General features: G+C 46.6%; 1 protein-coding gene across 1 annotated transcript in view; it reads left to right on the top strand.

The window, feature by feature from the left end:
* Nucleotides 1–27,500, top strand: part of LOC308163692 (protein O-mannosyl-transferase TMTC2-like) — a gene marked incomplete at both ends in the record, with an annotated part of 80,778 nt that overhangs the window by 37,969 nt on the left and 15,309 nt on the right. Inside the window, 7 exons of the mRNA XM_080537879.1 lie at nucleotides 4,486–5,116; nucleotides 16,795–17,671; nucleotides 18,229–18,343; nucleotides 19,254–19,339; nucleotides 20,207–20,391; nucleotides 20,540–20,618; nucleotides 23,342–23,463. Coding sequence (XP_080394005.1) covers nucleotides 4,486–5,116; nucleotides 16,795–17,671; nucleotides 18,229–18,343; nucleotides 19,254–19,339; nucleotides 20,207–20,391; nucleotides 20,540–20,618; nucleotides 23,342–23,463 — 2,095 coding nt within the window. The remainder of the gene's footprint in view (nucleotides 1–4,485; nucleotides 5,117–16,794; nucleotides 17,672–18,228; nucleotides 18,344–19,253; nucleotides 19,340–20,206; nucleotides 20,392–20,539; nucleotides 20,619–23,341; nucleotides 23,464–27,500) is intronic.

The raw sequence follows: 27,500 nt of genomic DNA, 5'->3' as shown, positions 1-27,500 counted from the left end.
TTTTCAATAAAAAAACATGTTCCACCCTGTCAAAAGCCTTATTTAAATCCAAAGATAACAATAAACCCCCTTCCTCCCTCATGTCCTTCACAACATCCCTTAATGTGCACATATTCTCTGCCACATCCCTCCCTGGGACTCCATAGGCCTGGGTAGGTGCAATCATGTTTTTCATTACTTTATTCAATCTATTTGCTAATACTTTTGCTATGGTTTTATAATCACAATTAAGTAATGATAATGCTCTATAATTCTGTAATTTGTTCCTGTCCCCTTTACCCTTATACAATAACGTGAGCACCCCCAAACCCATAGAGTCCGGAACAACCCTTTTATTCCCCATACACGTATACACTCTGCACAATATAGGGGCCAGGATGTCAACAAAAGCTTTATAAAATTCAGCCGTCAACCCATCCGAACCCGGACTCTTATTTGGGTTTAACCCCATGATGGCTGTCTTAACCTCCTCCACCCTTAGGTCTGCATCACACATTTTCCCTTCTTCTTCTGTCACCCTAGCTTCCACTGCTTCTAATACTTTATTCATACATTCCTCATTCACCCCCCCAGATGTATATAGGTCTGTATAAAATGACTGCACAGTATCCATTATTCCCACTAAGTCTGTTATTATTTCACCTTTATCATTCTCTAATTCCTTAATTTTCCCTTTCTCTTTCTGTCTCTTCTCTAAACCTAAAAAGAATGCTGTACTCCTTTCTCCCTCAACCACATACCTTGCCCTACTCCTTACTAAAGCACCTTCACACTTTCTCTTCTCTAGCTCCCTCAAATCTTCCCTCACTCTCAAATACTCTGCTAAATCATGCCCTGGAATATTATCAACTCTTTCCTGTTCTATTGCTAACCTTTTCTGCAAATCTCTTTCCTCCCTCACCCTCTCTTTTCCTCTCAGTTTTGCGAATGCTATTATTACAGCTTTTAATTTATCCTTCATCCCTTCCCACCACACACACACATCACTCTCATACATCTGGTCTTCCATAGCAACACTCACACACTCTCTTACTATCACCCCAAAACGTCTATCTTTCAGTAAACTTGCATTAAAGCACCATGTCCCTCCTCTTCCCCCTACGTTCCTCGCACCTAGCTGGAAAGACTGAGCATCGTGGTCGCTAAAGGCCATAAACCGATACTCAACCCTTCCAACCAGGTGCCTCACCTCCCTCTTCACTAAACATAAATCGATCCTTGATTGTCTCAAAACCCCCATCACCATTTGTCTCCTTGAAAAAACCTGTGCATCAGGGTGCCCCTCCCTCCATATATCCACCATTCCTCTTGTGCGCATCATTTCTAATAATACTGGGCGTGACGGATCATTCCTAAATTTCACCCCCCTTGTTACATCTAACCTGTCCACCACCACATTATAATCCCCAACCATAATACAATTCCCAACACATTTCTCTTTCAAAGATTCAAAAAAAACTTTCCTATATTTGTCCACATTTGGTGCATATATACAATATAGTGCATACTCTATCCCTTGATATTCGAACCCCACTCCCACCACTCTTCCCTCATTGTCATTCATTATATTCCTTACATTTTTCACTACCCCATTCTTTACCAAAATAGCCACCCCACAAGCATACACAGTTCCATTACTCACATAAACTTGTCCATTCCACCTCCTTCTTACATCCTCCATTATGTCCTCTGTCCAATGCGTCTCCTGGAGGCATATAATCTCCTCTCTGTATGCTGCCAACACAAGCTCCATCTTCTTCCTATCCCTGAGTCCATTTGTGTTGACAGCAACAACCCTGACCATCGTCAAGATTACAAAGAAAAAGATCATGTACACCGCCATGTCATTTTCCTACCTTAGTCTTCTTCCCTTGTGCACCTTTTGCACCCCTTCCCGATCTTGTCCTCACCCTCTGTACATCCGCATATAGTCCTTCATCGGAACCTTTTCTTTTCCCCACGCCCTCTGTTGAAGGCCCTGCCTCATCCATCTCTCCATCCCTTACTGCGTTGTCTAGGCTGGCTCCAATCTCCTCTCTCTCTTTACCCTCCATTTCCACCGGACCAGGCCCCTCCGCTCCTCTCTCCACTTCCGGCTCCATCTGGGTCTCCTCCACCACCTCAGCTTGTCCTCCTCCCTCCGTCACGTCTTCATGGCTCCTTTCCCCACCTTCTCCTTGTGTCTCCACCACTTCCTCCTCCACCACCTCCTCCTCCTCTCCCTCCATCTCCTCTTCTTCGTCCCCCTCCTCCTCCTCCTCCTCCACCACCTCCTCCTCCTCCTCCTTCTCCTCCTCCTTCTCCTCCTCCTTCTCCCCCTCCTCCTCCTCCTCATCACTGCTCACTCTCTCTCCTCCATCATATCTCCTTCCCATGCATTCACGTGCATAATGTCCTTGTTTATTGCATTTGTAGCATACGAACTCCGGGCATTCTCGGATTACATGTCCTGGTTTGATACATAGCCTACATACCCTCACCTGCTTATCATGAATCACCCTAAAGTGATCCACTCCAACCAGGGTCTCAAACTTGGTAGAATAGGGCAAAGACCTCACCTCTTCGGTGAACTTCACCTTCATGTATCTCGTCCCGTCTGCAATGTCAGTTCCCGGCCACGTCTTTCTTTTGATAGGTGATACCGCCTTCACCCCCCACGACTCCAGCCTGTACCTGATCACGTCGTCCTTCAGATATACCGGGAGATGCAAAAACGAGACCACCATTTCATCCACCGCCAAGTCCCTTCCCATTATTCTCACGTCTTTTATCATGAACCCATCCGTGAGCTTGTCCTTCCCTCTCCTCGATGCCAGCGTGATCTCATATTTCCTGTCTCCTTTATCCCGACAGCCCTCCACATTTCCACACACCTCCTTTATGCCTCGTAACATTTCCATCATGGTTATATTACTTCCCTGCTCCAGCCGCACTTCCACCGTTAAACTTGCGTCATACCGTTTGTCCGTGTTGCTATTATCGTCGTCCATTCCATTCGCGTTGTTCGTTGCCATGTCGTCCGTCCTTAGAAGCCCCCGATCAGCACGAAGCTGTCGGGGTACTCAAAATCCTTAACTCGCTTAAATAAAGATGTTATTATGATGTTCGTTTGTTTTTTTTCAAAGACACGCACAAACTTTTTCTCAGTCCAAACACACCTGTTCAACTTCCGCTCATGCGCATAGATGGCGACTCTACCTCCTGCGCCACAGCCGCCGGGGGTAGAAGACCACACAGTACAGCAGCTTGCATTTTCCATCTTTATCAGATGGGCGGCTGTGGCTCAGGAGGTAGAGCTGGCGTCTAATGAACGCAAGGTCGGTCGGCGGTTTGATCCCCGGCTGGCCCCGTGTCGAGGTGTCCTCGGGCAAGACGCTGAACCCGAAATTGCTCCCAACGAGCGGGCCGAGTGGCGCCTTGCAAGGGTTGCTTGCCGTGAATGTGTGAGAGAATGGGTGAACGAGAGGCCATTGTAAAGCGCTTCGGAATATGGCGCTGTAATATGTATATACAGTATATATATCATGAGCTTAGACTTATAAGGTTCTATCTCCGTTTAGGGTAGTTCAGAGATATTGAGCGTCAAAGTTTTTACATTCCATTATGTTTTGTGAGATGGAACCTTTGTATTTTATTAATTACTAACTCAAAAATGTCAACATTTAAAAAAAGAACACCACACAGGCATTAATAAACGCCTAATGGATCAGATTATGTAAAAAAATACCAACATTTTTACAAAACTGGGGATAGAACCTTATAATTCTAACGTCACGATATATTATAAGTGCGGTCCGTTTAGACGTGAAACAAACTCACGGCTTAGGAGACTTTCAGAGCCAACGAGTGCATACTAGGTGAGGCGAACGGCTAGGTGGCGCAACATTGATATGATGCTTTGCTATTGCTACTGCTGCCAAGAGTAAGTAAGCTGTTCTGTGAGTGCGATGCTTTCGTGTCACCGATCATGTGGCGTTGGACCGTCTCGGCGGTGGATCTCGTTTGTCACGGTCTGTTAGTTGACACAAGAGCAGCCGTGTTTCCCTTAATGATGTGTTAATTGAAAGATACTCCGCAACAGCGTCAGGGGCTGATAACCACCTGGCACTGTATTATTTATCAGTGTGTGCGTATGTGCGTGCGTGTGTGTGCGTGCGTGAGTCTGTGTTTGTGTAAATACTGATGCATAGGAACAGTGAAACAGGGCTTTGCCAGATCAGTCTCTCTCTGTCCACAGGTTCAGCTGCTGCTGATGCACGTGGTGCTGGCAGGGCGACAACAACACCATGTTCGGTCCTCTTTGTTTACATCCTAAACTTCTTCTTCTTTTCGTGTCCACAAGAGAGTCAGTTACAACGCTTGGCTAGATGTGGTTCAACCACAGCTGAACACATTGCTGTCCCTTCTCATTGAACTCTGCCAATCTCATCCTAAACTGACCCCCAAAACCCCTGTCTTTTCTTCTCTCTCTCCTCTCCCAACTAGCCGCGCGATCAAAACCAACCAGGACCTCCTCCCCGAGACGCCCTGGACCAACGTCCTCTACGACGACTTCTGGGGCACCCTGCTCACCCACAGCGGCAGCCACAAGTCCTTCCGGCCCCTCTGCACCCTCTCCTTCCGCCTCAACCACGCCCTGGGCGGCCTGCGCCCCTGGGGCTACCACCTGGTCAACGTGGGCCTCCACGGCGCCGTCACCGCCCTCTTCACCGCCCTCTGTCGCCCCCTGCTGGGCGGAGGGCCGTGGAGCCTGCTGGCGGGCCTCCTCTTCGCCTCGCACCCGGTGCACACGGAGGCGGTGGCGGGGGTGGTGGGCAGGGCCGACATCGGAGCGGGGTTGTTTTTCCTACTGTCCCTGCACTGTTACGCGCGTCACTGTAGACTGAGGGCGGACTCAGGCGGGGAGGTCCACGGCGCGGCCTACCAGACCGGGGGCTGTGGTAGCGGCGTCCATGCCCGGACTTGGCTCTGGTTGGCGGGGAGCCTGTGGTGCGCGGCGGCCTCCATGCTGTGGAAGGAGCAGGGGGTGACGGTGCTGGCCGTGGCGGCCGCGTACGACCTCTTCATCTTCCAGCGGCTGCGGTTCCGCCAGGCGCTCCACGTCCTCCTGGGGAAGGTAAATGAGGTCGCACTTCCGTGTTATGGCGTGTACGGCGCGCACAAGGTGGCGAGTCCCTTTGTCCTCTCTGCTTGTATCCAATTTCCTGTTCCTCTGCGCTGAGAGAAACCTCAGCCCGACCACAAATGGGTCCTGCGTGTGTAGACATGGGTTTGTTTATGTGGAAGTGTGTGTGTGTGTGTCTGTGTGTGTGTGTGTGTCTGTGTGTGTGTGTCTTTGTTTATGTGGAAGTGTGTGTGTGTGTGTCTGTGTGTCTGTGTGTGTGTGTCTTTGTTGATGTGGAAGTTGTGTGTGCCCCATTGTTTGCTTTTCATTAAGGATATAATTTGGAAAAGGTTTTTGCATGCACAGTGTGCACAGCTGGGGAATGCAAAGTAGGAAAATAGGACATTTTTCATCCTGCTCCTTCGAAGAAATTCTATACAAAGGGGTAATTGAGGGAAAAATAATCCAATTGTTTCTCCAGTTTTTCCACTCACTTTGACTTCACTGCCGTAAACAGATACACACAAAATGCTTATCTAGGTTATGATCTGTACCCAATGACGTGAGAGTGTGAGAGGGGGATAGGACAGCTATTTCTGGGAGTGAGGGAGGTTATTTTGAGGTCACTAGCGGTATGCCTTCTCGCTGCAGAGACAATGACACACTTCTGTGTCATAATGACACTTGTCATAATGACACTTTCTGTGTTACATAATCTGCCTAGTCAGTATGAAGGTAGGGCCTCCATGTCAACTGTTCACATGCAACAAAACAGACACATGGACACGCGCACACAGACACAGACACACAGACACAGACTCAGGCACAGGCACAGGCACAGGCACAGGCACAGGCACAGACACAGACACAGACACAGACACAGACACAGACACAGACACAGACACTCACACTCACACTCACACTCACACTCACACTCACACTCACACTCACACTCACACTCACACACACTCACACTCACACACACACACACACACACACACACACACACACACACACACACACACACACACACACACACACAGTACACTGAAGGCACAGGGTCCATTAGATCTGGCAATGTTTGGATGAGAGGGGTGTTGGACAGAATACATGAAGGACACAATTATCTCATCCAGTCACTCTGTGTTTTATTAGAAGCCCTGCTCACGGAGCTCTCTCCCCAGCCAATAACGGCGGGCCTTAAAAGACATAAAGACAGGAGAGTAAAGATTCCCCTTGAGATTTTATTGAGCAAGGACACATAGTTCTTGTGTGCGTGCGTGCTTGAGTGACTGAGCCAGCGAGTGAGTGAGGGAGTGAGTGAGTGAGTGAGTGAATGAGAGACTGCCTGCATGTGTGCGTGTGTGCGTGTCCCTGTTTGTGGAGTTTTACTCTGCCCCGATGCAGCTTTGCCGTAGTCGTCTTTGGCAGGTTGATGCCCCAAAGCTGTTATTATGGGATTTCAGCGAGAGCCCTCGGGGATCAGAGAGAGGCCTGGACGCGCTTCTGTCTCCTCACAGCAGGAATGAAACACTTAATAGCGTAGCGTGCTTAAACAGCTCGCACCGACAGGCCCACTGACAGTTTGACATCATTCAGTTTGACGCATGACCGCCACCACCATTCCTACTCACCTACCAAAGTGAAAACTAGCACTGGTGGTGCATCATTGATAAAATTATAAACAACACTTGTCACATATTATCACGAAGCATATATTTTGGTGACATGATGGAATGTATGACGGTAAATTACTTCAAACGTATTAATGGTTGAGTGCCATTTATATACGTTGTCCGCTATTTGTATAGTATGTGCACGTATGTGCACGCACACACACACACACACACACACACACACACTCACACACACACACACACAGACAGACACACAGACACAGACACACACACACACACACACACACACACACACACACACACACACACAATGTTCTCTGTATAACCTGTTCAACCCTGTTCAACCCTTTCCACGGCATTACGGTACACTGTAGTGTGGCCGATTGCATCATTCAATCAAATTCCCTTCCCCTTCTTCAACCATCCTCAAATCCCATTCCCCATTATCTTATCTCTTCACAAGAGAGCAGGTATTTCGACATAACCCTCCCCTCTTTATTCTGACACAATAGACCTGGTGCAATCTCCCCAGTGCCAGCCAACAGATCCGGGTGCCAACCCTGCACCCCCCCCCCCCCCCCCGGTCACTGCCAGGACATCTGGCTCATTTATCACCGTGGTGATGCTCTCGTCTCACACACCCCTCAGCCATAATCACCCAGTGGCTGTCCATATGCTGGGACCGACGGCCTATCACTCCCCGATTACAGCCCAGACTGTGAGTCTCAACGCATGGGAACACAAAGAGAGAGGGAGAGGGTAAGAAAGAGGAGGGATATTGAGGGAAACTATGCTGTCACTTCCTCTCTTTTATCTGTCGTTCTTCTCTTCACTCTTTCTCACCCGTTATGGTGAAAAAAAAGCACCCCTCTGCTCTGTCCAGCCCTACCTATTCAGGCTAGCTTTACTACACTTTACTGCGCTTTACTGCGCTTGCGTCATGTAGGTGACTGAAGCTTAAAACCCCCCCCAAAAAAAACAAGGTGAAGCTGGTGCTAACATATTGGGTCAATGATATGCCGCATGTATTTGCTATTTCAGGAAATAGTGTCTTATTGACTCTTCAGTGGACACACACACATCACATTACCTGAATGCCGGCTTGCTATCGCCCCGAACCAATAAGAAAATGCAAACCAGCACCTCTGGAGGAGCAGACATGCGTACGGTTTTTGGCTCGCAGTCCAGTTCTCATCCCATTAGCTCAGAATGAAATGAGACAAGAGGCTTGAGGAACCTTGGGGAGAGGAGAGGGAAAGAGTACTGCAGCTTTCTAATGCTCCAAGGGTATCAGCGTAGCAGCCACACAGGAATAGTGAGTGAGTGTCTGTGCCCTTTACCACAGCAGACAAACCCCAGGACTGAACCAGGCTTTCCTTTACTACACCCAAAATGTGTTTATGCCCCTTTACTAGCAACTGATCTTTAGTGCAGGCATCTAGTAGAGTAGACCCTCACTTGGATTCTGCACAAATTCCTCTACAGCAGACATCACATCACACCAATACTAGTAGCCAAACCACACTGACCGATAATCTAATACTTGTGGTAGCACAAAACCTCCAAAATCATGAATGATTCAATGAATCAATGACTCGGCCAGGCAACCAGCAGGCTGGCGACCCAACTAGACAGTGGTGGAGTACCCTTGTACCCTCAGCAAAATGCTCTGGCCATACTAATGCACAAAAACAAAAAACAAAAATAAGTCCATGAATGGATGTCGCATTAAGCTGAACCTCAATCCACACTAAACTAGAAACTGTTACACCACCCTTTAACTATGCGCGGGACTCCCCCCAACACTAATGCTTGCTTTAGGCTACAGCTAACAAAGATACACAGAGAACATTAACGGTCACTATCTCCGTACTCACCATAGTAGACGATCCCTAAAGGATTTCCATCAACTCCTAGCTGTATACTAAGCACTAGCAACTGTCAAATAGTACGCCAGAGATCCTTTGATCCCAGAAGAGCCCCCATTTGTTACAAACCTGGCTCAGGACTCATGTAACAAATGAAAGAGTCCACACACTAATGAACAGTGAAAAATGTATTTATTAAACTAAGCATAACAACTCGTAGTGAAATATGGGAATGTTCAGGCATCAGTGGTGGAAGGCGTGTGTGGATGAGTGAACTGTAGGAAAATAACATAAAAGCAACATGATCTAAAGTGAAGGCCATGTGGTAGGCATCATGGCTGCTCAACACAACAAAGGAAAAAAGAGAGAGAGAGCTCCTGGGATAGCAGCCCCTGTTTATAAGCGTAGGCCACTGCTTCTCCAGGTGCAGCCAGCCAACTGACAGATCTCTTAGCACTGGCACTCCTGGTAGACAGACAACTGCAGGGAACTAGAGAGATTAGAGAGGCTGTCACAGAGAGAATGATGTATGACTCGAGGAAGGGAAATAAAAACAAAAGGCGTGTGAAATTCTGGAATGAAGGAATGAAGGATTGGTATGGGGGTCTGGGAATAAAAACGTTGACAATCAGACGCACCTTTTCATCATGCGCGGCGTCGATATCCCTCAAATTGTTTTCTCCATCCCCTATCGCTTTTGAACAATTTGAGGGATATCGACGGGTTTAAAGGTGAAAACCTTAACTTCTCAAGTTCCCTGTGGCTAAAGTACGAAATGCACAATTGATGCTCAAAATGACAGTCTCCGCCCCCTAATAGTAAGCCTCAGAGTGGGCATCTCTCCTTTTAAGAGAGGCGCATATATGGGCGAAGGGCGTGATTCGATAGCGCGTTCGTTCGCCACGTGTAATTAAAGCGTGACAGAAACAGTATTCTCTCTCGTTTGTCTCAATGAGGAGTTGGGGGCTCTCAGATTAGCTCAGCCGGTGGTGGGTGACGGCTTGATGAATGCTGTACCAATTATCCTGCACAGGGGCGTTCAGCTGTGAAATTGATGCCCACGATTGTAATTCCCCTCCTCCTCTTGCTCTAGTTTGGTTGTGCTCACAGTGTTTATGCTTGTTTGTGCATGCGTAGCCGGTCGGAGATCAGAAAAGGTACAATTGTGAACTCGTGACGTTAGAATTATAAGGTTCTATCTCCATTTTTATTTTATTTTTTATTTTTTACATAATCTGATCCATTAGGTGTTTATTAATGCCTGTGTGGTGTTATTTTTAAAATGTTGACATTTTTTAGTTAGTAATTCATAAAATACAAAGGTTCCATCTCACAAAACATAATGGAATGTAAAAACGTTGACACTCAATATCTCTGAACTGCCCTAAACGGAGATAGAACCTTATCATTCTAAGCTCACGAACTGCCAACCTTTTTTGGGGGGGCTTCGATTTACTGTATTCTACAAAGTTGTGTCTCGCGCTGCAGTGAGGGAGGGCGTCTGTAACCATGTGACATTGCTGTTGGTTTCTCATTGACAGATAGTCCCCCGCCGAGTCAGAGAGGTTAAGGCTCATAGACACATGCCCCCAAATTTGCAATTGTCCCAGTTTAACCTATGACCTCTTTTCATTATAGGGCTCCTTCTGCTAGCACCACCACTGCGGCTCCCAGAGCGAGTATGGTGTCGGGTAATGAGGTCACCTTACCAGCCTCCCAGCGCTAGGCCTAGTTCTGTCTCAGCAAGCGGTGAAATGTGCAGAGTCAGTAAGAAAATGCAGAGCACCAGAATTTAATTTATCATATACAAGAGACGAGATAGTTTTATGGCAACACAGCAGGCCATCAAAACACGGCAAGTGGACAGTAAGCACATAAGTCTGCTTCAGTACAAGCTTATGGCCCAAAAAGGCCCAGCCATGACCAACCCAATATACCGGGATGATTTACGAGAAGTGTAAATGCCTTGTGACTTTACTAGGGGAAGTCTGTGGGATCATGCTGGAGTTTTAAGTCGGTTGACAGCAGCTTTAAGAGAGTGTCTAACGACAAACCTAATCCTGCTGTGTCTTCAAACATGCACTTCAAACGTGCACTTCAAACAGATACTTCTAATGCCTACGGTTTGTATCTGAAGACCACACGCAGCAAGGCAACAATGTTTTAACATGGCCTAATCGTGAATGACAAAACAGCATCAAGAGATTGGCTAGGCTTGTCTACAGTCTGCGTGAACGTTTAGAAAGAGAGAGGGAGGGAAAGCCTGGAAGGGGAAAGGGAAACGGAGAGAGAGAGAGAAATAATGGGGGGGAAAGAGGAACCAGGAAGAGTGAGAGACAGTAAAGTCTCCAGTTAGACAGGCAGACAGACAGACAGACAGACAGACAGACAGACAGACAGACAGGCAGGCAGGCAGGCAGACAGACAGTTAGACAGGCAGGCAGACAGACAGACAGACAGACAGACAGGCAGGCAGGCAGACAGGCAGGCAGGCAGGCAGGCAGACAGACAGTTAGACAGGCAGGCAGACAGGCAGACAGACAGACAGACAGACAGACAGACAGACAGACAGGCAGACAGGCAGACAGGCAGACAGGCAGACAGGCAGGCAGACAGACAGGCAGACAGGCATGCAGGCAGACAGACAGGCAGACAGTCTCCATGGGGATATGAAGCAGAGTGGGCTTATTAACGGGGAGCAGCAATAATCCTCAACCTGTGAGATCTATGGAGAATTAAGGAGGTTTTCGATTCAAAGCCTTGGCGCGAGTGGGACGTCAGAGAGGCTTTGACACGCTGCCAGGGATTATTTCAGGGTTTTTACCAGCATGGCCACGGATCTTCTGAACTCCAATCATACAGCTTCAACTCTGTTGTAAATGAGCTAACTTTGACTGGAAGAGACCAAAAAACTATGATCCTCCGTTTCCCTTCGATGACATAACACACGTTTGTAATCGAATCAAACCCCTCAATGAGGTTTGTGAAGTGATTTTTCCATAGTCATTTCTCCACAAATTCGCTCAGACTGAAATAACAGAGAGTGGTGGAACAGAATGTCTTTTTGTGAAGGGAAGAATAGAATTAAACAATACAAACCTCCAACAAAACGCCTGTCTCAAACAATAGCCAGGCCACTAATGACATCGAAGCAAATTAACGCCTTTCCCCTTATAAATGCTGGGTCGGTCAAAATTAATTGCTTGTATTCTCTGTTGATATAAGCAAGATGATTAAAGCAACACATTTGATTACCGGGTATTTTCAACAGTCTTGTTCAGTCTCGTATACAAACGATAATAAAATGACCATCTGTCGAAGATGAATCTGGGTTGGACTGATTTATCGTAGGCTAATAAGGTTGGTGGACATTTGATATCTCAGTAGATATATACAGTATTTAGCTCTGTCTTATTGCGTGTTTGAGCAGCAGTTTAGCAACAGCGGTGAGGTAACAGAATAACCGACCGCCGGCCTCTAATACTGTGTGCTGGGTGTGCTCTGTGGTTAAAGCAAATAAACGCCCGGGCTACTAAAATAAGTTTTATGGTAAGTAAGTATACATTGAGCTTCTTAGAGACTCTCTTAAGCGTACAGTACAGTATATCATTTAAAGGCCATTTAAGCCAATTTGACACAAATAAACCTGATTGATGAATTGCCCCTCCACGGGATAGAAAAAGGCAGGTTTGCTCTTTTGAGTCTGATATTGATCTTGAAAGTCAATTAAGGAACGATTGGGGGGGTTTGAATGAGGTACTGAGGGGTGAAATGAAGCTGAAGGACTTTAAACGCCCTGAATGGCTCCCCAGTTAGAACTCTTCTTACTCGCGAAACATTCCATTACTACAGAGACATTACATCTCAGACAAAACAGAGTATCTGTCGATAAGCGCATTTGCCTTTCTTTAAAATACATGCTCTTGTCCATTGCGTATCATCTGCTCTGTTGTCCAGGAATCAATATCTAATTTTTCACTTAGCAGTGCTCCAAATTTCGCCCTGTCTGACCTTCCCTGTGTGGGGAGAGATTTCCACAAAAGACTTTCTGTAATTGGCTTATCACACACTTCATCTCAGAGGAAATTTCCCTCTTTTACATGGGTGAGATTGGGGTTGTCTCAGTTCCAAGCTCAGCTAGCTAAAATCAGCAAATGACCTGTAAGTCAAAGGGTCAGACGACGAGTCGACCCTAAACCTCTTATTGAAAACTCCGGGGGATTGTTCTGTAGATTCAGGTCGCGTTTCCCTTTTTAACGCCATCTTCTTCTCTCTCAAAGAGTGCACTGATTAACGAGTCTGAACCTCAACAGAGGCGTGAGGAAACTGTTGTTTTCGAAGCTCAATGTTTGAGGGAGTGCCGCTTTTAAAGAGGATTTTCTCTGTTTACAGTTCTGCGAACAATAACACTGGCAGAGAAATAATCCATTGGGAATCTGTACAGTATCAGCCAGCCCTCTCTGCGAATGAAAGCTAAGGCTACGCTGCGTTTGACCCTGGTTGGCTGTGCTATGCTGCAGTTAACCACCCTGAGCCTGCTTATACAGCTCTTTCAGATATACAAAGGAGTTCAATTCTTGCATTTTAGTATCTCTAATGATGTGAGAAATAGGGCTGTATATGATTTTGAGAGGGCTTTTTAAACACCCCGTACGCACGCACACGCGCTCGCATACATACACACACACACACACACACACACACACTCTGTCTCTCTCCCTTCCTCCCTCCCTCTCCATCTCTCACACACACACACACACGCGTGCACACACACACACACACACTCTCTGTCTCTCTCCCTTCCTTCCTCCCTCTCCATCTCTCACACACACACACACACGCACAAGCACACACACACACACACACACACGCACAAGCACACACACACACACACACACACTCTCTGTCTCTCTCCTTTCCTCCCTCCCTCTCCATCTCTCACTCACACACATGCACACGGACACGCACACACACTCACACACACACACACACACACACACACACACACACACACACACACAGCTCTAGTGCCACCCCCACGGGTTCAGGCAGAGTTCAGTCAACCCTGGCGTGGGGAAGACGTTGGCTCTGTCTGCAGGAAGAACAGACAACTCCCCAGCCACTCACTGTCTGATTAATAATATCTGTGGAAAAAGCTTTAATGTATAATCCTTTTCATCTTATTTAATAAATAGTGTATTTCAACACAAAGAGAGAGAGAGTTAGCTTAGCAACGGTGCCAGATATCTAGCATTGGTCTTTTACTCAATACTCACCCAATTAATCTTGGAAAAATGCAACATTACAGACACAACAAAATGAATACAAGTTGTTCAGAGCATAAGACCAACAGACAAGGCCACAATTCCGCAGAGAGGAGTCAAGGACTATGTTCCATCTTATAGTGAGTGGTATCTGTGTCAATACATTGCTTTCACAGCTGCCCCCCCCTCCTCCCCCTCGGCTCCTGCAGGTCGTGACCCCAGCATTTAGACAGATGTGATTTAATTAGCCAGGCAAAGGTCAAAGACGTGACCAGACGACATTGCGCTGTCTTAGCGAACCTAACTGTAAACGGGGGTTCCTATGACCGGTCCGAGAGAGAGAGAACAATGAATTCATATTTTGGCTCCCTATTCATTTTTTCACAGTTGTCCCCTGGGCAGCTGTGGCCACTGCGGTCGAGCTGTGTTCTAATCTATATATCAAAGAAACATTGTTCTCTGATTTTCATGAGCCAATATTTCTTTTATTTCTCATGCCAAATCATAATAATAACAATAATAATAATAATAACAGCAGCTTTTTCACAATGTCCATTCTGTTCTCAGAAGTTCATAAGGGGATCATTATGGATGTTCTGGCAAAGTCTGTGAAGTCAAATGACGTTTCTTGAGTAACTGCCCCCTGTGAGACACAGTAACAGGCCAGTGAAAGGTGTTGCGTGACAAACCGCTGCGGAGCAGGAGACCTAACGCTGATCGTGCTTCAGCATTAATACTCTTATAGGGTAAACAGCATCTACATACCAACACAATGAGCCTAAGCTGATTATGAGTCAGAGTCTCAACTCTCAACTCTATTAGGCAACGGATAAGCTGTCAGAACCACCACCTCCTGAAAACAAAGGTCAAAGGTCAAAGTGGACTGAAGTAATTGTTGGTCTACTCGACACATATTTTGGCTTATGGACATTACAAGAATATATATATGAAATAAGACTATTAAAGCAAAAAAAGATAAATGCAGTAAACTGAACGAGCATGGTGCTTGGAGCGTGCTTTGCTTAACAGCGATGATGTCATCATACGCGGTATGAGTTTGTACCACAATACCATGGTCTGATGCTCCTGAATAGAGGTGGACATTGTGCTCTGTTTATTTGATGTGTCTTTATTGGGGGAGAGGAAACGGTTAAATACTTTATTGGCACCAGCTCTCCAAAATCAACATTTAAGAGGTCAATAGATCTGAAGGAGAGCAGGGGGAGCAGTGAGAGGTTTTCTCTTAGCTTGTTAACCCACAAATGAAAGAAAGATCACCAACCAGCTGAATATTTAATTTCAATACTTTTTAGAGAGCTAACAGTAACACATTGCATGCGCTTAACGTTGCAGCATGCGTCATATTGAGATGGGTATCGAATTCATGGATTGGGCAACGATAGCAAATTGTGCACATTGTGACCGGGGATAGTAATGTCAAACATGCACTTCGTGAGCTTAGAATGATAAGGTTCTATCTCCGTTTAGGGTAGTTCAGAGATATTGAGCGTCAGAGTTTGTACATTCCATTATGTTTTGTGAGATGGAACCTTTTTATTTTATTAATTACTAACTCAAAAATGTCAACATTTTAAAAAATAACACCACACAGGCATTAATAAACACCTAATGGATCAGATTATGTAAAAAACTCAATTTTGACAAAAATGGAGATAGAACCTTATAATTCTAACGTCACGGTCTGTCTAATTAAAATGCCCTTTTTCCCCATTCCGGGCCTCGGCCCGTAGAGATTGGAACCTTTGTATTTGATTAATTACTAACTCAGAAATGTCAACATTTTATAAATAATACCACACAGGCATTAATAAACACCTAATGGATCAGATTATGTAAAAAAGAATGGAGATAGAACCTTAATTCTAACGTCACCTAATGTCAATCATGCACTTGTCCTTCAGGGAATCACTCCAAATAATCCAACATAAATAAACCCGAGAGGAGGGGTGACACCATTGTTTAGGCTAATTAGAAAACACGTTAGAAAAATTATGTTTACTGTGGAATAAGAGGTGTTTATATAGACCAAAGTGTTCTCCAACCCCCATTTAGTCTTAGTTCAACACTGGTTTGAATGCGTTCAATGCATATTTCTCAACAAATGCTTTCTGTGTTTGCATAGCAACAGGGTCATATTATTTCTGGCCATTGTGGATACTTTTCTTAAAGAAACCCTTGCCAGTACAGCACTTGGCTATAGCAGTTGTGCATGAAGACGGCTTGTGCCCGAGGTAGCTTTCAAAAACATTCTTGTGAACTTTATAAACAGATCTATTTTTGAAATGCTTTGCAATGGTAAATCACCCAGCTCTTTAACATCTAACTCAGTGGAGCTTTATGCTGTATCAAATCCCAGTTTTGCACTAATGCATAAGGATAAACAGAAAGTTTCCTAATGCTAGTGGCTCCTTTCTTAAATAAGTATTCTCCGGTAGCCATGTTAGTTAGTTCTAGATATCATATTTCTGTTATGATATAACATTTAAGTGTTTAATATTCTCTCTCTCTCTCTCTCTCTCTCTCTCTCTCTCTCTCTCTCTCTCTCTCTCTCTTTCTCTCTCTCTCTCTCTCTCTCTCTTTCTCTCTCTCTCTCTCTCTCTCTCTCTCTCTCTCTCTCTCTCTCTTTATTTCGATATTAAGTTGTCTTCAACAAAAAATGTAAATGTAAATAATAGAGCTAATGTATGTATTTATGTATGTATGAATGTTATGGAAGTGTATTGTCTGTATTTAAGTGTTTGAGATGACATTTTTTTTAAAGTATGGTATGAGGACCCCAGGAAGAATAGCTACTGCATATTTGCTGTATCTAATGGTGGATCCAATAAACAAACAAATAAACAAACAAACAAACAAACTCTCTCTCTCTCTCTCTCTCTCTCTCTCTCTCTCCCCCACAGAGGAAGAATATGTGCCTGCTGCTGAGCGTGAGTTTGCTGGCGTCCTGGGGGGTGCTTCTCCTGGGGGCTCGCCTCTACTGGATGGGCAACAAGCCCCCCAACTTCTCCAACTCCGACAACCCCGCGGCCGACTCGCCGCACTTCTTCACCAGAACCCTGACCTTCCTCTACCTCCCCACGGCCAACGCCTGGCTCCTCCTCTGCCCCAACAAACTCAGCTTCGACTGGTCCATGGACGCCCTTCCCCTGGTCAGGAGCTTCGCCGACTGGAGGAACCTTCACACCGCGGCCTTCTACGTCGGATTCTCCCTCTTGGCGTGGTTCGGCCTTCGTAGTAGCCCCGCCTCAAAAGTGAAGGAGTCGACCAATGGGAAAGCCACCCACGTCGCCAACGGGAAGCCGCTTACAAACGGGAACGGGAACGGCTACCACCCGCCGGACGCCAACCACAACACAAACTCGGAGGGTCAGGGTTCTCCTAAGATCCACCTCCTCAACGGGAACGGGTTGTTGGCTAAACCTCACCCTCCCCTCCACCCCCGGACCACCACCCTCCCCTCGACGGAGAACGTGGTGGTCTTCTCCCTGGGCTTGCTCTCCCTGCCTTTCCTCCCGGCCACCAACCTGTTCTTCTACGTGGGCTTCGTGGTGGCGGAGAGGGTGCTGTACGTCCCCAGTATGGGCTTCTGCCTGCTGGTGGCGGTGGGGGCCCGGGCCCTGTACATCAGACTGAGGACCAGGGGGGTCAGGACTCTGCTGCTAGGCCTCTGCGCGGGCCTGGTCCTCCTGTATGGGATTAAAACCGTACTGAGGAACAGGGACTGGCTCAACGAGGAGATGCTCTACAGGTCAGGGATCCGCGTTAACCCTGCTAAAGGTAGGCTAACACGCTTGGCCGGGTTCTGACGTGTTGCGGTACGGAGCAATGTTTTCGTCCCCTGTGCCTATTCGGTTGTTAAGTCTGACGTCAAACGTGACATTTAGCAATTTCCGGGTCCAAACCAGAAATTCCCTCCACCAGAGTACCAGTGTACTACAGCGGTAGAATGACAGTTCAATCGTTTTTTAGACTGGGATCTATTCATACAACAAGGGACACAGCACTTTCAAGTTTTTTCCCATATTTGTCAGCGTCTTTGAGCCTCGGAAAAGCGCTATATACCGGTAAATATAATGAATTATTATTATTACTGAGGCATTTCGAAGACAACTTTGGACCCGGAAACACGACTTAACAACCGAATTGATAAAGTGGGGGCCCAAATTCATGAACCCATATCCATTCAATAACTTAAAAGTAATTCAGTCGTATTTATGTTCATTCCTGTAGTCATAATTTCGTTTTTTGGTTGTTAATTTATACTATATGTTACATGTTTGAGAGAATCTAGAGAAAAGCCTGCCCTTGACTGACACCCTTTCTCTCATTGTTAGCGTGGGGTAACCTAGGCAACGTCCTGAAGAACCAGGGCAAGATGGCGGAGGCAGAACGGGCGTACAGGAACGCTCTGTACTACCGGGGAAACATGGCTGACATGCTGTATAACCTGTGAGTGGAAGATGTCACGTGTCATCTCTACTTCCCTCCTCATCTCCTAGCTCATCAGGGGATGAGGAGTGAAAGCTACCATCCATCAATAGTGCCTTGACAGAAATAAAGAGGGAGAGAGAGAGAGAGAGAGAGAGAGAGAGAGAGAGAGAGAGAGAGAGAGAGAGAGAGGCAGAGAGAGAGGGAGACAGAGAGAGACAGAGAGAGAGAGAGCGGAAGAGAGAGAGGGCGAGGGAAGAGACAAACAACAGGCTAGAAGGTGGAATGAGAGGAATGGCTGGTGAGGAGAGAGAGAGAAATTGGTATCAGATGATAAGGGAGAGAAAGAGCACTTGAGAGAGAGAGAGAGAGTGAAAGGAAAGAATGAAAGAGTGAAAGGAAATGGGTTGGTGTATTCTCTGTAGGCTCCTGTTGCTCCTGACAGTGATTTCATTAATCGTGATTTGCAGGCCGCGGGGAGAACGTGCAGGCACTTCTAATACACGTATTAACCCAGTGTGTCAAAGGTGCCAAAACCGCATAGCTGGCTCATGTCTTCCATTCTCAACTGACTGACAGTGTTATTCTTCCCTCATGTTGCCAAATGTCAAAGAAACTAGCAGACTAACCTTTGCAAGAAAAAAGAGGAAGAAAAACACATTTAAGTGTTTATGCAACACTTTGACTTTTGCAAAGGGTGTCATTTCAAGATGACAAATGGTTGACAGATTAAAAAAAATAAAAAGGTCTTGAGAGTTCAAAGGTCACACAGCTTTTATGTGTGACTGATCACTGTGTTTTTTTCATTTTTTTCATGTGTGTTTTCTTTCTATGTCACTGTGTCTAAACCTCTGGTCCTCTTCTCTCTTTTTCCTTTTCCTTTTCTTTCTCTCTCTCTTTTTCCTCTCCTCCTCTCCTCTCCTCCCTCCAGGGGTTTGCTGCTACAGGAGAACGACCGGTTCTCCGAGGCGCTGCATTACTATAAGCTGGCCGTTGGAAGCCGGCCAACTCTAGCGTGTAAGTAGACCTGAGAGCCCCCGGTTTCTAACTGACGGGTGGCAGCCAGGCAGCAGTGATTCTGATCGGCTCCGACTATCAGCGATGAGAAGAACGGTTCATACACGACGTTACTAATGGTTCGGCTCTGGCTTTGTTTCGTTTAATCTACTGTGTATCCAGGTATTCATCGGCAGTTCAGGGTTGATTTGTCTTGCCTGGCCCGACCGGCCGTTAGTAGCAAAGTGCTATTGGGCCGCTTCCGCTTGGGAAGTAGAACGGAAGTCAATCTCACTCTTGACTGCACCACTGTCTTTCTCTCGTCATATTAGACTTAAGCTTTCAGTGTTTCATCCAGTCTGTATTCGGTTGTTAAGTCGTGACGTGTTTCCGGGTCCAAAGTTGGCTGAGGCGCTCTCTTCGAAATGCCTCAGTAATAATAATAATTCATTATATTTATATAGCGCTTTTCCGAGGCTCAAAGACACTGACAAATATGGGAAAAACGGGAAAGTGCTGTGTCCCTTTTTGTATGAATAGATCAGAGTCTAAAAAACGATTGAACTGTCATTCTACCGCTGTAGTACACTGGTACTATGGTGCAGGGAATTTCTGGTTTGGACCCGGAAATTGCTAAACGTCACGTTTGACGTCAGACTTAACAACCGACACCTTCACTACTGAACGTGTCTGAACTCTCCGACCCTTTGTCTCTCTTCATCTTCCTAATCTCTTCCCTTGTTTTTCTTCATCTCTTTCTTCACATCCCCTTCCTATCCTCCCCGCCTCGTCTGCCCCTCCTTCTCCTTGTTCCTCTTCATCCTCCCCTCCTGTTTCTCCTCCTCCCCCTCCCCCCTCTCTCGTCCTCCACTTTCGATGATCCCACAGCGGCCTACTTGAACACAGGGATCATCTTGATGAACCAGGGCGGTCTGGACGAGGCCAAGAGGACCTTCCTGACCTGCGCCGAGATCCCAGACGAGAACCTGAAGGACCCTCACGCTCACAAGAGCTCCGTCACCAGTTGCCTGTACAACCTGGGCAAGCTGCTCCACGAGCAAGGCCAGCAGGAGGTACGGTTCCATGGGGCCAGGGGGGCAACGGCCAAGACGTAGAGTTTAGTTCCGTGTCAGTTCCTGGCCTTGGTTTAGCTCAGTGAGCTAATGTTGTTCTGTCTTGTGCCAGGCAGCTTCTCTGAAGTATTTTTTTTTCTTTCTACAGGAAGCCTTGTCAGTCTACAAAGAAGCCGTCAAGAAAATGCCAAGGCAGTTTGCGCCACAGAGTCTCTATAACATGATGGGTGAGTATGAGCCGATATTTTCTTGCAATTTCTCTCTCCCTCTCTCTCTCTGTCTCCTTCTCTGTTACACTTCCTTCTCTCTCAATGACCTTCACTTCATCCAATCACGAGCAGGGAGATATATGCCAAAGGGACCATTACAGCATCACATCCAGCCCTGGAGTCACCTCTCTCTCTCTCTCTCTCTCTCTCTCTCTCTCTCTCTCTCTCTCACTCTCTCTCAAATTGATGAGTTCAAAATTGCATTCCTTTGTCCCAAGTGGTCCCATTTAAATGCAAGGTTAATTTACACCATTTAGCAGACACTTTTATTCAAAGCGACTTATAATCAGAGATTACTGGGAGACAGTCTCCCTGGAGTAACTTAGGGCTAAGTGCCTTACTCAAGGGCACACTAGTGGTGGTGGTGTTCCCAGGTGGGATTTGAACCTTCTGATCACCAGACCATCTCACTATCCAAATGGACTGCACTTATATAGCGCCTTTATCCAAAGCGCTTTACAACGGCCTCTCATTCACCCATTCACACACACATTCACACACCAATGGCGGCAAGCTACCATGCAAGGCGCCGGCCCGCTCACTGGGAGCAATTTGGGGTTCAGTGTCTTGCCCAAGGACACTTCGACATGTGGCCAGCCGGGGCTCGAACTGCTGATCTGCCGACCTTGCGATCATTAGACGGCGGCTCTACCTCCTGCGCCACAGCCGCCACAGCCGCCACACCACTAGGCCACCACTACCGCTTCAAGTGCTATTGCCACCAATTACGGTCCTCTGGTTTGAAGGAAGCGCCTAACTCCTCCATTGAGCTTGACCTGGTTTGACAGTAAAGCTCGAGTGTCTAAGTCAGGCTTTTGACATCCCCAAGTACCTCAAATGAAACACCCTGGCACTGACTACAGCTTTGCTGCTGGGTGCGTACAACATGGCACAGGTAGAGTCGTCTAAATATCCTTACTAATGCCAAGTGATACTTGATCATCGCTATTTATTGTCAGTTGTGAATTGCAGAGTATGTATTAAACATTTCGCAAATAGAATTTCCATTCCTACCTCGACTGTAGGGCTGTTACGATTATTCGACGTCGTCGACGTCATCGACTACGTCAATACGTCGGTTAGCGTAATATGCGTCGGTTAGTCGTAAATAAACAAAATGGCGATTTTTTTTTTTTTTTTTTTTTTTTTTTTTTTTTTTTTTACACCTTTATTTTACCAGGCGAGACAATTAAGTGTATGAGTGAAAAATGGATAGCTACTAGCTAATGTTACACAAGCAATGTAGCTCACCACAGTTCGTATGTCTTGTCTTCTGGTGTTAGTAACGTTAGCTATGTAGCTGGCTAGCTACGGTAGCCTATTGTCATTGTGGTGCGAGCACCTACTGTACGTTATCTAGCTCGTAGCTCGCATGCTACGTTAGCATCAATTTAGCTAATCATAACATAGCAGCGAGAGTAACGTTAGCTAGCTATGTGTTGTGGTGATGGACAGACTTCTAAATGGCCATGTTGGCATTCAAGTTGGCTAAACATAGCAGTGAGGTGGAGACAAATACGTTTTTTTTTTTTTTTTTTTTTTTTACAGTACAAAAATTATCGTTAGACTTATCGATAAATTAGTCGTTAGACTAACCGAATAATCGATAAAATAATCGCTAGATTAATCGTTAGAAAAATAGTCGTTTGGGACAGCACTACTCGACTGCCCTCACTAGTTGTTAATAAGCCACCTTTTGCCACAGTTTTGGACACCAGAACAATAAGATTTAAAGATTATGTCAATAAAACAAGACTATTTGATCTACACCACCTACATGCCTAGGTATGGCAGCAATTTTAACGTACTGTCGAATTTTAACGCATATCAGGTTGTAGTGAATTCAATTTAAGCTCTGTAATAAGTCATGTCCATTCGCTGTTATTCTAGCACTAATTACATTATTAGAAGCCCTTCCTGATTGCATGTTTGACATTCCTGGGCCGTGTCGACAACATTCCTGGGACGGCGCGTGCCGGGTTGAGGAACAAGTTTGTGTTTGTTCAGGTGTGTTAGGGAGGGGAGGGAGGGGAGGGAGGGGAGGGTGGGGAGGGAGGGGAGGGTGGGGACCTCTGGGGTACAGTACATGATGTCTGGGGGACTATTTGTTACAGTTGATGTCATCACCCTGCGTACCAGTGCCCCTAGGGGGCGGAGCCACCCCCTCGCTGGTCTTTCTGAGATCAGGCGCATTCTCGTGGCTGTTGAGAACAGAAACATTCTCACAGAGAGAGAGAGAGACTGTTGCATTCCAACCGCACTGGGTTGAGGTGTATTTTTCTAAATGTTTTAGTGGGAAGACGTGTGGGTTTTAGGGACTAAGGCATTTAAGGGACTTGCACCTGTCGGGACCTGTTGGGAAATAGGACGGAAATGAATACGACGATATTATCTCAGTCCTTCGTCATATACAGTAACAGCCTCATCTCTTCATCAGAGTCACTGAGATGCTGGAAAATCCTCATCATTCATATCATAACTCTGAAAAGATAGAAATGACATCGTTTTTTTTAGAGCTGGTGTTCTATGAGATGCCGTTATTCAAGCAGTAGTAGGACATAATATCATTTCAACCACTGCGCCTCTATCCATTGCGTCAGAGAGGCACCCCAACCCAAGGTTAGCTGTCTGACAGGCTATGATAATGCCTAACCCACCCTATGACCTTTGACCTTTGGTAGGAGAGGCCTATATGAGGCTGAACAGGCTGGAGGAGGCGGGCCACTGGTACAGAGAGTCCCTGCGGGCCAAGCCGGACCACATCCCCGCCCACCTGACCTATGGGAAACTCCTGTCCGTCATAGTAAGTACTGTACCTCCCCTCCTAACCTCTACATCTCAAGTATTTGACCCCAATTATTGAGGGTAGGCTCAATGAGTTTTAAATCTATATTTCACGAGATGTCAGTGCAAGGGTGTTGCAAGTCAGCAAGATGGTAACGGACGGTACAGTCGCAGGTAGAAATGTAATGAATAGAGCAGGCATGGCTCTCAAATACCTAGCCTCCTTCTAGCTACAGTACAGTACTACTATCCTCTCTGTTACCGTCGACGACGTAACACCTGGGCCCTTTCTTAATTGTGAGAAAGCAGCAAACTCCTCACCAGGGGAGGCTAGTGGAGGTAGAAATCAGAGGACGGGCTCATTGTAATGCGTGGAACGGAATGAGGAATCGTGAGCTTAGAATTATTATAATTAAGGTTTTATCTCCGTCTAGGGTAGTTCAGAGATATTGAGCGTCAAAGTTTTTACATTCCATTATGTTTTGTGAGATGGAACCTTTGTATTTTATTAATTACTAACTTTAAAAATGTCAACATTTTAAAAATAACACCACACAGGCATTAATAAACACCTAATGGATCAGATTATGTAAAAAAACTAAATTTTTACCCAAAATTTAGATAGAACCTTATAATTCTAACGTCACGATGGAGCAAATCAAAGCTTTAACTTCAGTGTTAAACGCAGCGGTTAGCTACCTTGCTAAGTTCAATTAGACAGAAGGCCCGAGGGCCGATGAATATTGAGTGACTTTTTAAAAGAAGCGTTTGGCCGAATCAATTAGTTCATCTAATTGATTTCATTGTCTAAGCCCAAGGAGTTGTGATGATTGTAGAGAGCCTCAGAGGTGATAGAATAAGGATAAGTCGCGTGTTACATAGACAGTGGTACCAGATCAGAAGCTACTTAAGAAGAAGAATTGTACCTCTAAAATAAATGCTTTTGTTCTTATGGGTCACCTTTATTGTAAATGGGGCAACGACACGCAGAACAGTTCACTGACAAAACAACGGCAAGTTTACGCCACGAAAAAAGAGATGAGATAGTCAATTGAGCAACCACAGAATTTTAAGGAATACTCCTCCGTTGCCATAAAGTAGCCCTCAGGACTTTGGAAAAACAGAACTGAACTATCTGGTTGAAGGTCACAAACATTGTGACTTTGTCGCGTGTGCGTGTGTGTGTGTGTGTGTGTGTGTGTGTGTGTGTGTGTGTGTGTGTGTGTGCTTGCGTATGTCTGTGTGTGTGTGTGTGTGTGTGCGTGTGCGTGTGTGTGTGTGTGTGTGCTTGCGTATGTCTGTGTGTGTGTGTGTCCATGTGTATGTGTGAGTGTGTTTGCCTGCTTGTGTTTGTCTGAGCATGCTTTGTTGCGTGTGCGTGTGAGTGTGTGTGTGTGTGTGTGCATGGTTCTGTGTAGGCCTGTGTATGTGTGGTGTTGTGTTAGGGCGGTTACATACAGTGGTTACATCCACGCCATTCCTTCTCAGACATCTCCCCAACAGTCTGGGTTTGTTCTGGTTTGTTCTGGTGTGCTCTGCCCCCCACCCACCCCATCCAACTCTCTCTCTCCCCCCCCCCCTTTCAATGGTATTCTGGGGAGAAAAACAACCGTCTGACAACAGATGTGTTCACAGCTGACTTGCGTTAGGGATTCTATAAGAGAAATCAACCCTTCAGAACGAAAGAGAGCTTCACCTCGCGACCCCTGTAAGGGAGTGTGACCCTCCTTCTTCTATCCCCAGACTCCGGTTCTCAAACCCAGAGGCAAGAACAGGTTGTAGCGCAGAGCTCCAACATCATCCGTCCCATCTCCTCCTCCTCGCTGGCCTCCTGACACTGACACACACACACACACACACACACACACACACACCAATATACGAGGGCTGTTGCAAGCAGCAGCTGCACCCCTAGGGGTCCGGTCTGGGGCCGAGGGGTCCCGTTCCAAAGCCTCAGTCATTTCCCTCCCTGTAATCAGATTTAAGCTCCAGCCCCCCCCCCCCCCCCGCTCCCTTCACCCCGGGTTCAGATCAGAGTCACCTAGCCACGGCTGGACATCTGCTCCGGTCCCCCCCAGGCCTGAGAAACAGGGCCCTGAGCCATGAAAGTGGCCCCCACACAACCGGGCTTAGGGGAACAGGAGATTGGACGGGTCGACGGGGGACAACGGGGCCGGCGGCGGACAGACTTATAATGCAATTACCTGTTTCCTAATTGAATCAGCCAATCAGGGGAGAGATTTCTTTTGGCCATCCTTCCGCAGTTCATATGGACATCTATCGATAACGCAGGCTGCTCCGAAAAGCATCAGCTTGGCGGCTTGGGGGAAAAGAAGGGGTCAAAGGAAAGTTGCGCGAAAGTTGTTCACCGGCGCACAAGTGTACCGTGTGTGACATCCAGTGGCGGACTCAGGCTGTTTGAAGGGCAGGGGCGAAAAGAAAAAAAGGGCACCTACTGCACAACATGGGACCCCATCAGTGCACATGGTCAAGTTTAGACCATTGGAAGGGCAGCCAATAGGGCACATCCGCTAATTTTGCCACTCAAAAGGGCACTTTAGTGCGACGTTTTTCAACGGTGGGGGCACATGGTCAAGTTTAGACCATTGGAGGGGCACCAATAGGGCACATCCTTTAATTTTCGCCACTCAAAAGGGCATTTTTGCCACTCAAAAGGGCACTTAAGAGAGACGTTTTTCAACCGTGGGGCACCAGGAAGGGCGGTCGCCCCCCCTGAGTCCGCCAGTGGTGACATCACTATTCTAGCGATGATAGAAGGGTCGGGTCGTCGTTGCTCCGCAAGTGCAGGAGGCTACAGTGTTGTGCAGAGTGCCAGACACAGGGGTGCTCGCTGTAGGAGGGCCTCTTGTCTAGGATATGAGTAGTGTGCTGCTGCGAGGGGGAGTTGTGGTCAGACCGGCCTCGGCCTGCTGATGTGATTTACGAGCCCCGTTCCAGCTGTGCAGCTGCTGGATACTGTGTGTGTGTAGTATGCCGTCTGACGCTAATGCTAACCGCTACGCCTGCTGAGGCGATGGCGAGACTCGCTACCCCAGACATGCTCCGTGTTCTAGATAAAGAGAGTCACTGGACTTAAAAAACAATACCATGACATTTTTACTGGACTTAAAAAACAATACCTTGACATTTTACTGGACTTAAAAAAACAATACCTTGACATTTTTTGCTGCTTCGACAGTACTACTTCACCTGACCCCCTCTCTTTTCTACTAATGCAACAGTGCGAGAGAGTCATTCAAGGACCGCCGTTTGTTTGTGAAACCAACCGACTTCAAATACTTCAGGGGGCTTGGGGGGGGGGGGGAAAGGTCTCGATTTAATTACAAGAAAGGGAGCCAAAGAACATTTAAAATAAAGTAATCTGGCACATTTTCATCACTTCACTCATTTAGAACAAAAGGCAGGGGTATGAGAAATAGCTAATGAACCAAACGTAACATGTCCGCTCCACTTATTTCATTTGGATGGCAAATCCATTGCCAATATGGAAGCAATCAGTGCTGAAGCGTAAAACTTGGGGTAAAGGGAACTGTACACACATAGGGGCTGTATCACTTTCAGTTTTGTTGCGAGGATAACGCTGCCCTACACACACACACACACACACACACACACACACACACACACACACACACACACACGCACACACACACACACAAACACACACAGACACACACGTCAGAAACACACACAGACACACACGTCAGAAACACACACACACACACACACACACACACACACACGTCAGAAAAGCCCAGAGGATCATCAAAACATCAAAGACCCCAGCCACCCCAACCACAGTGTGTTTGAACTGACGCCGTCAAAAAGACGAAGCCTCTTCCGGAGCCTCAGGGCCAAAACTCAGAGGCTAACGATCAGCTACTTCCCCCAGGCGATCAGGCTCATAAACAAGCCTACTGAAGACAAATGACTATTATCCCCAAGAACACCCCATGTATACAGACTACCTAACACACCCCATGTATACGGATTACCTATCCTAAGCACACAGTCACTTTACTAAATACTACCTTT

This window comes from Nansenia antarctica (assembly GCF_963989245.1).
Source record: "Nansenia antarctica genome assembly, chromosome: 8".
NCBI classification, from domain to species: Eukaryota; Metazoa; Chordata; class Actinopteri; order Argentiniformes; family Microstomatidae; genus Nansenia; species Nansenia antarctica.
The sequence above is the reverse complement of the archived record's forward strand: the minus strand, read 5'-3'. Positions and strand labels throughout refer to the sequence as shown.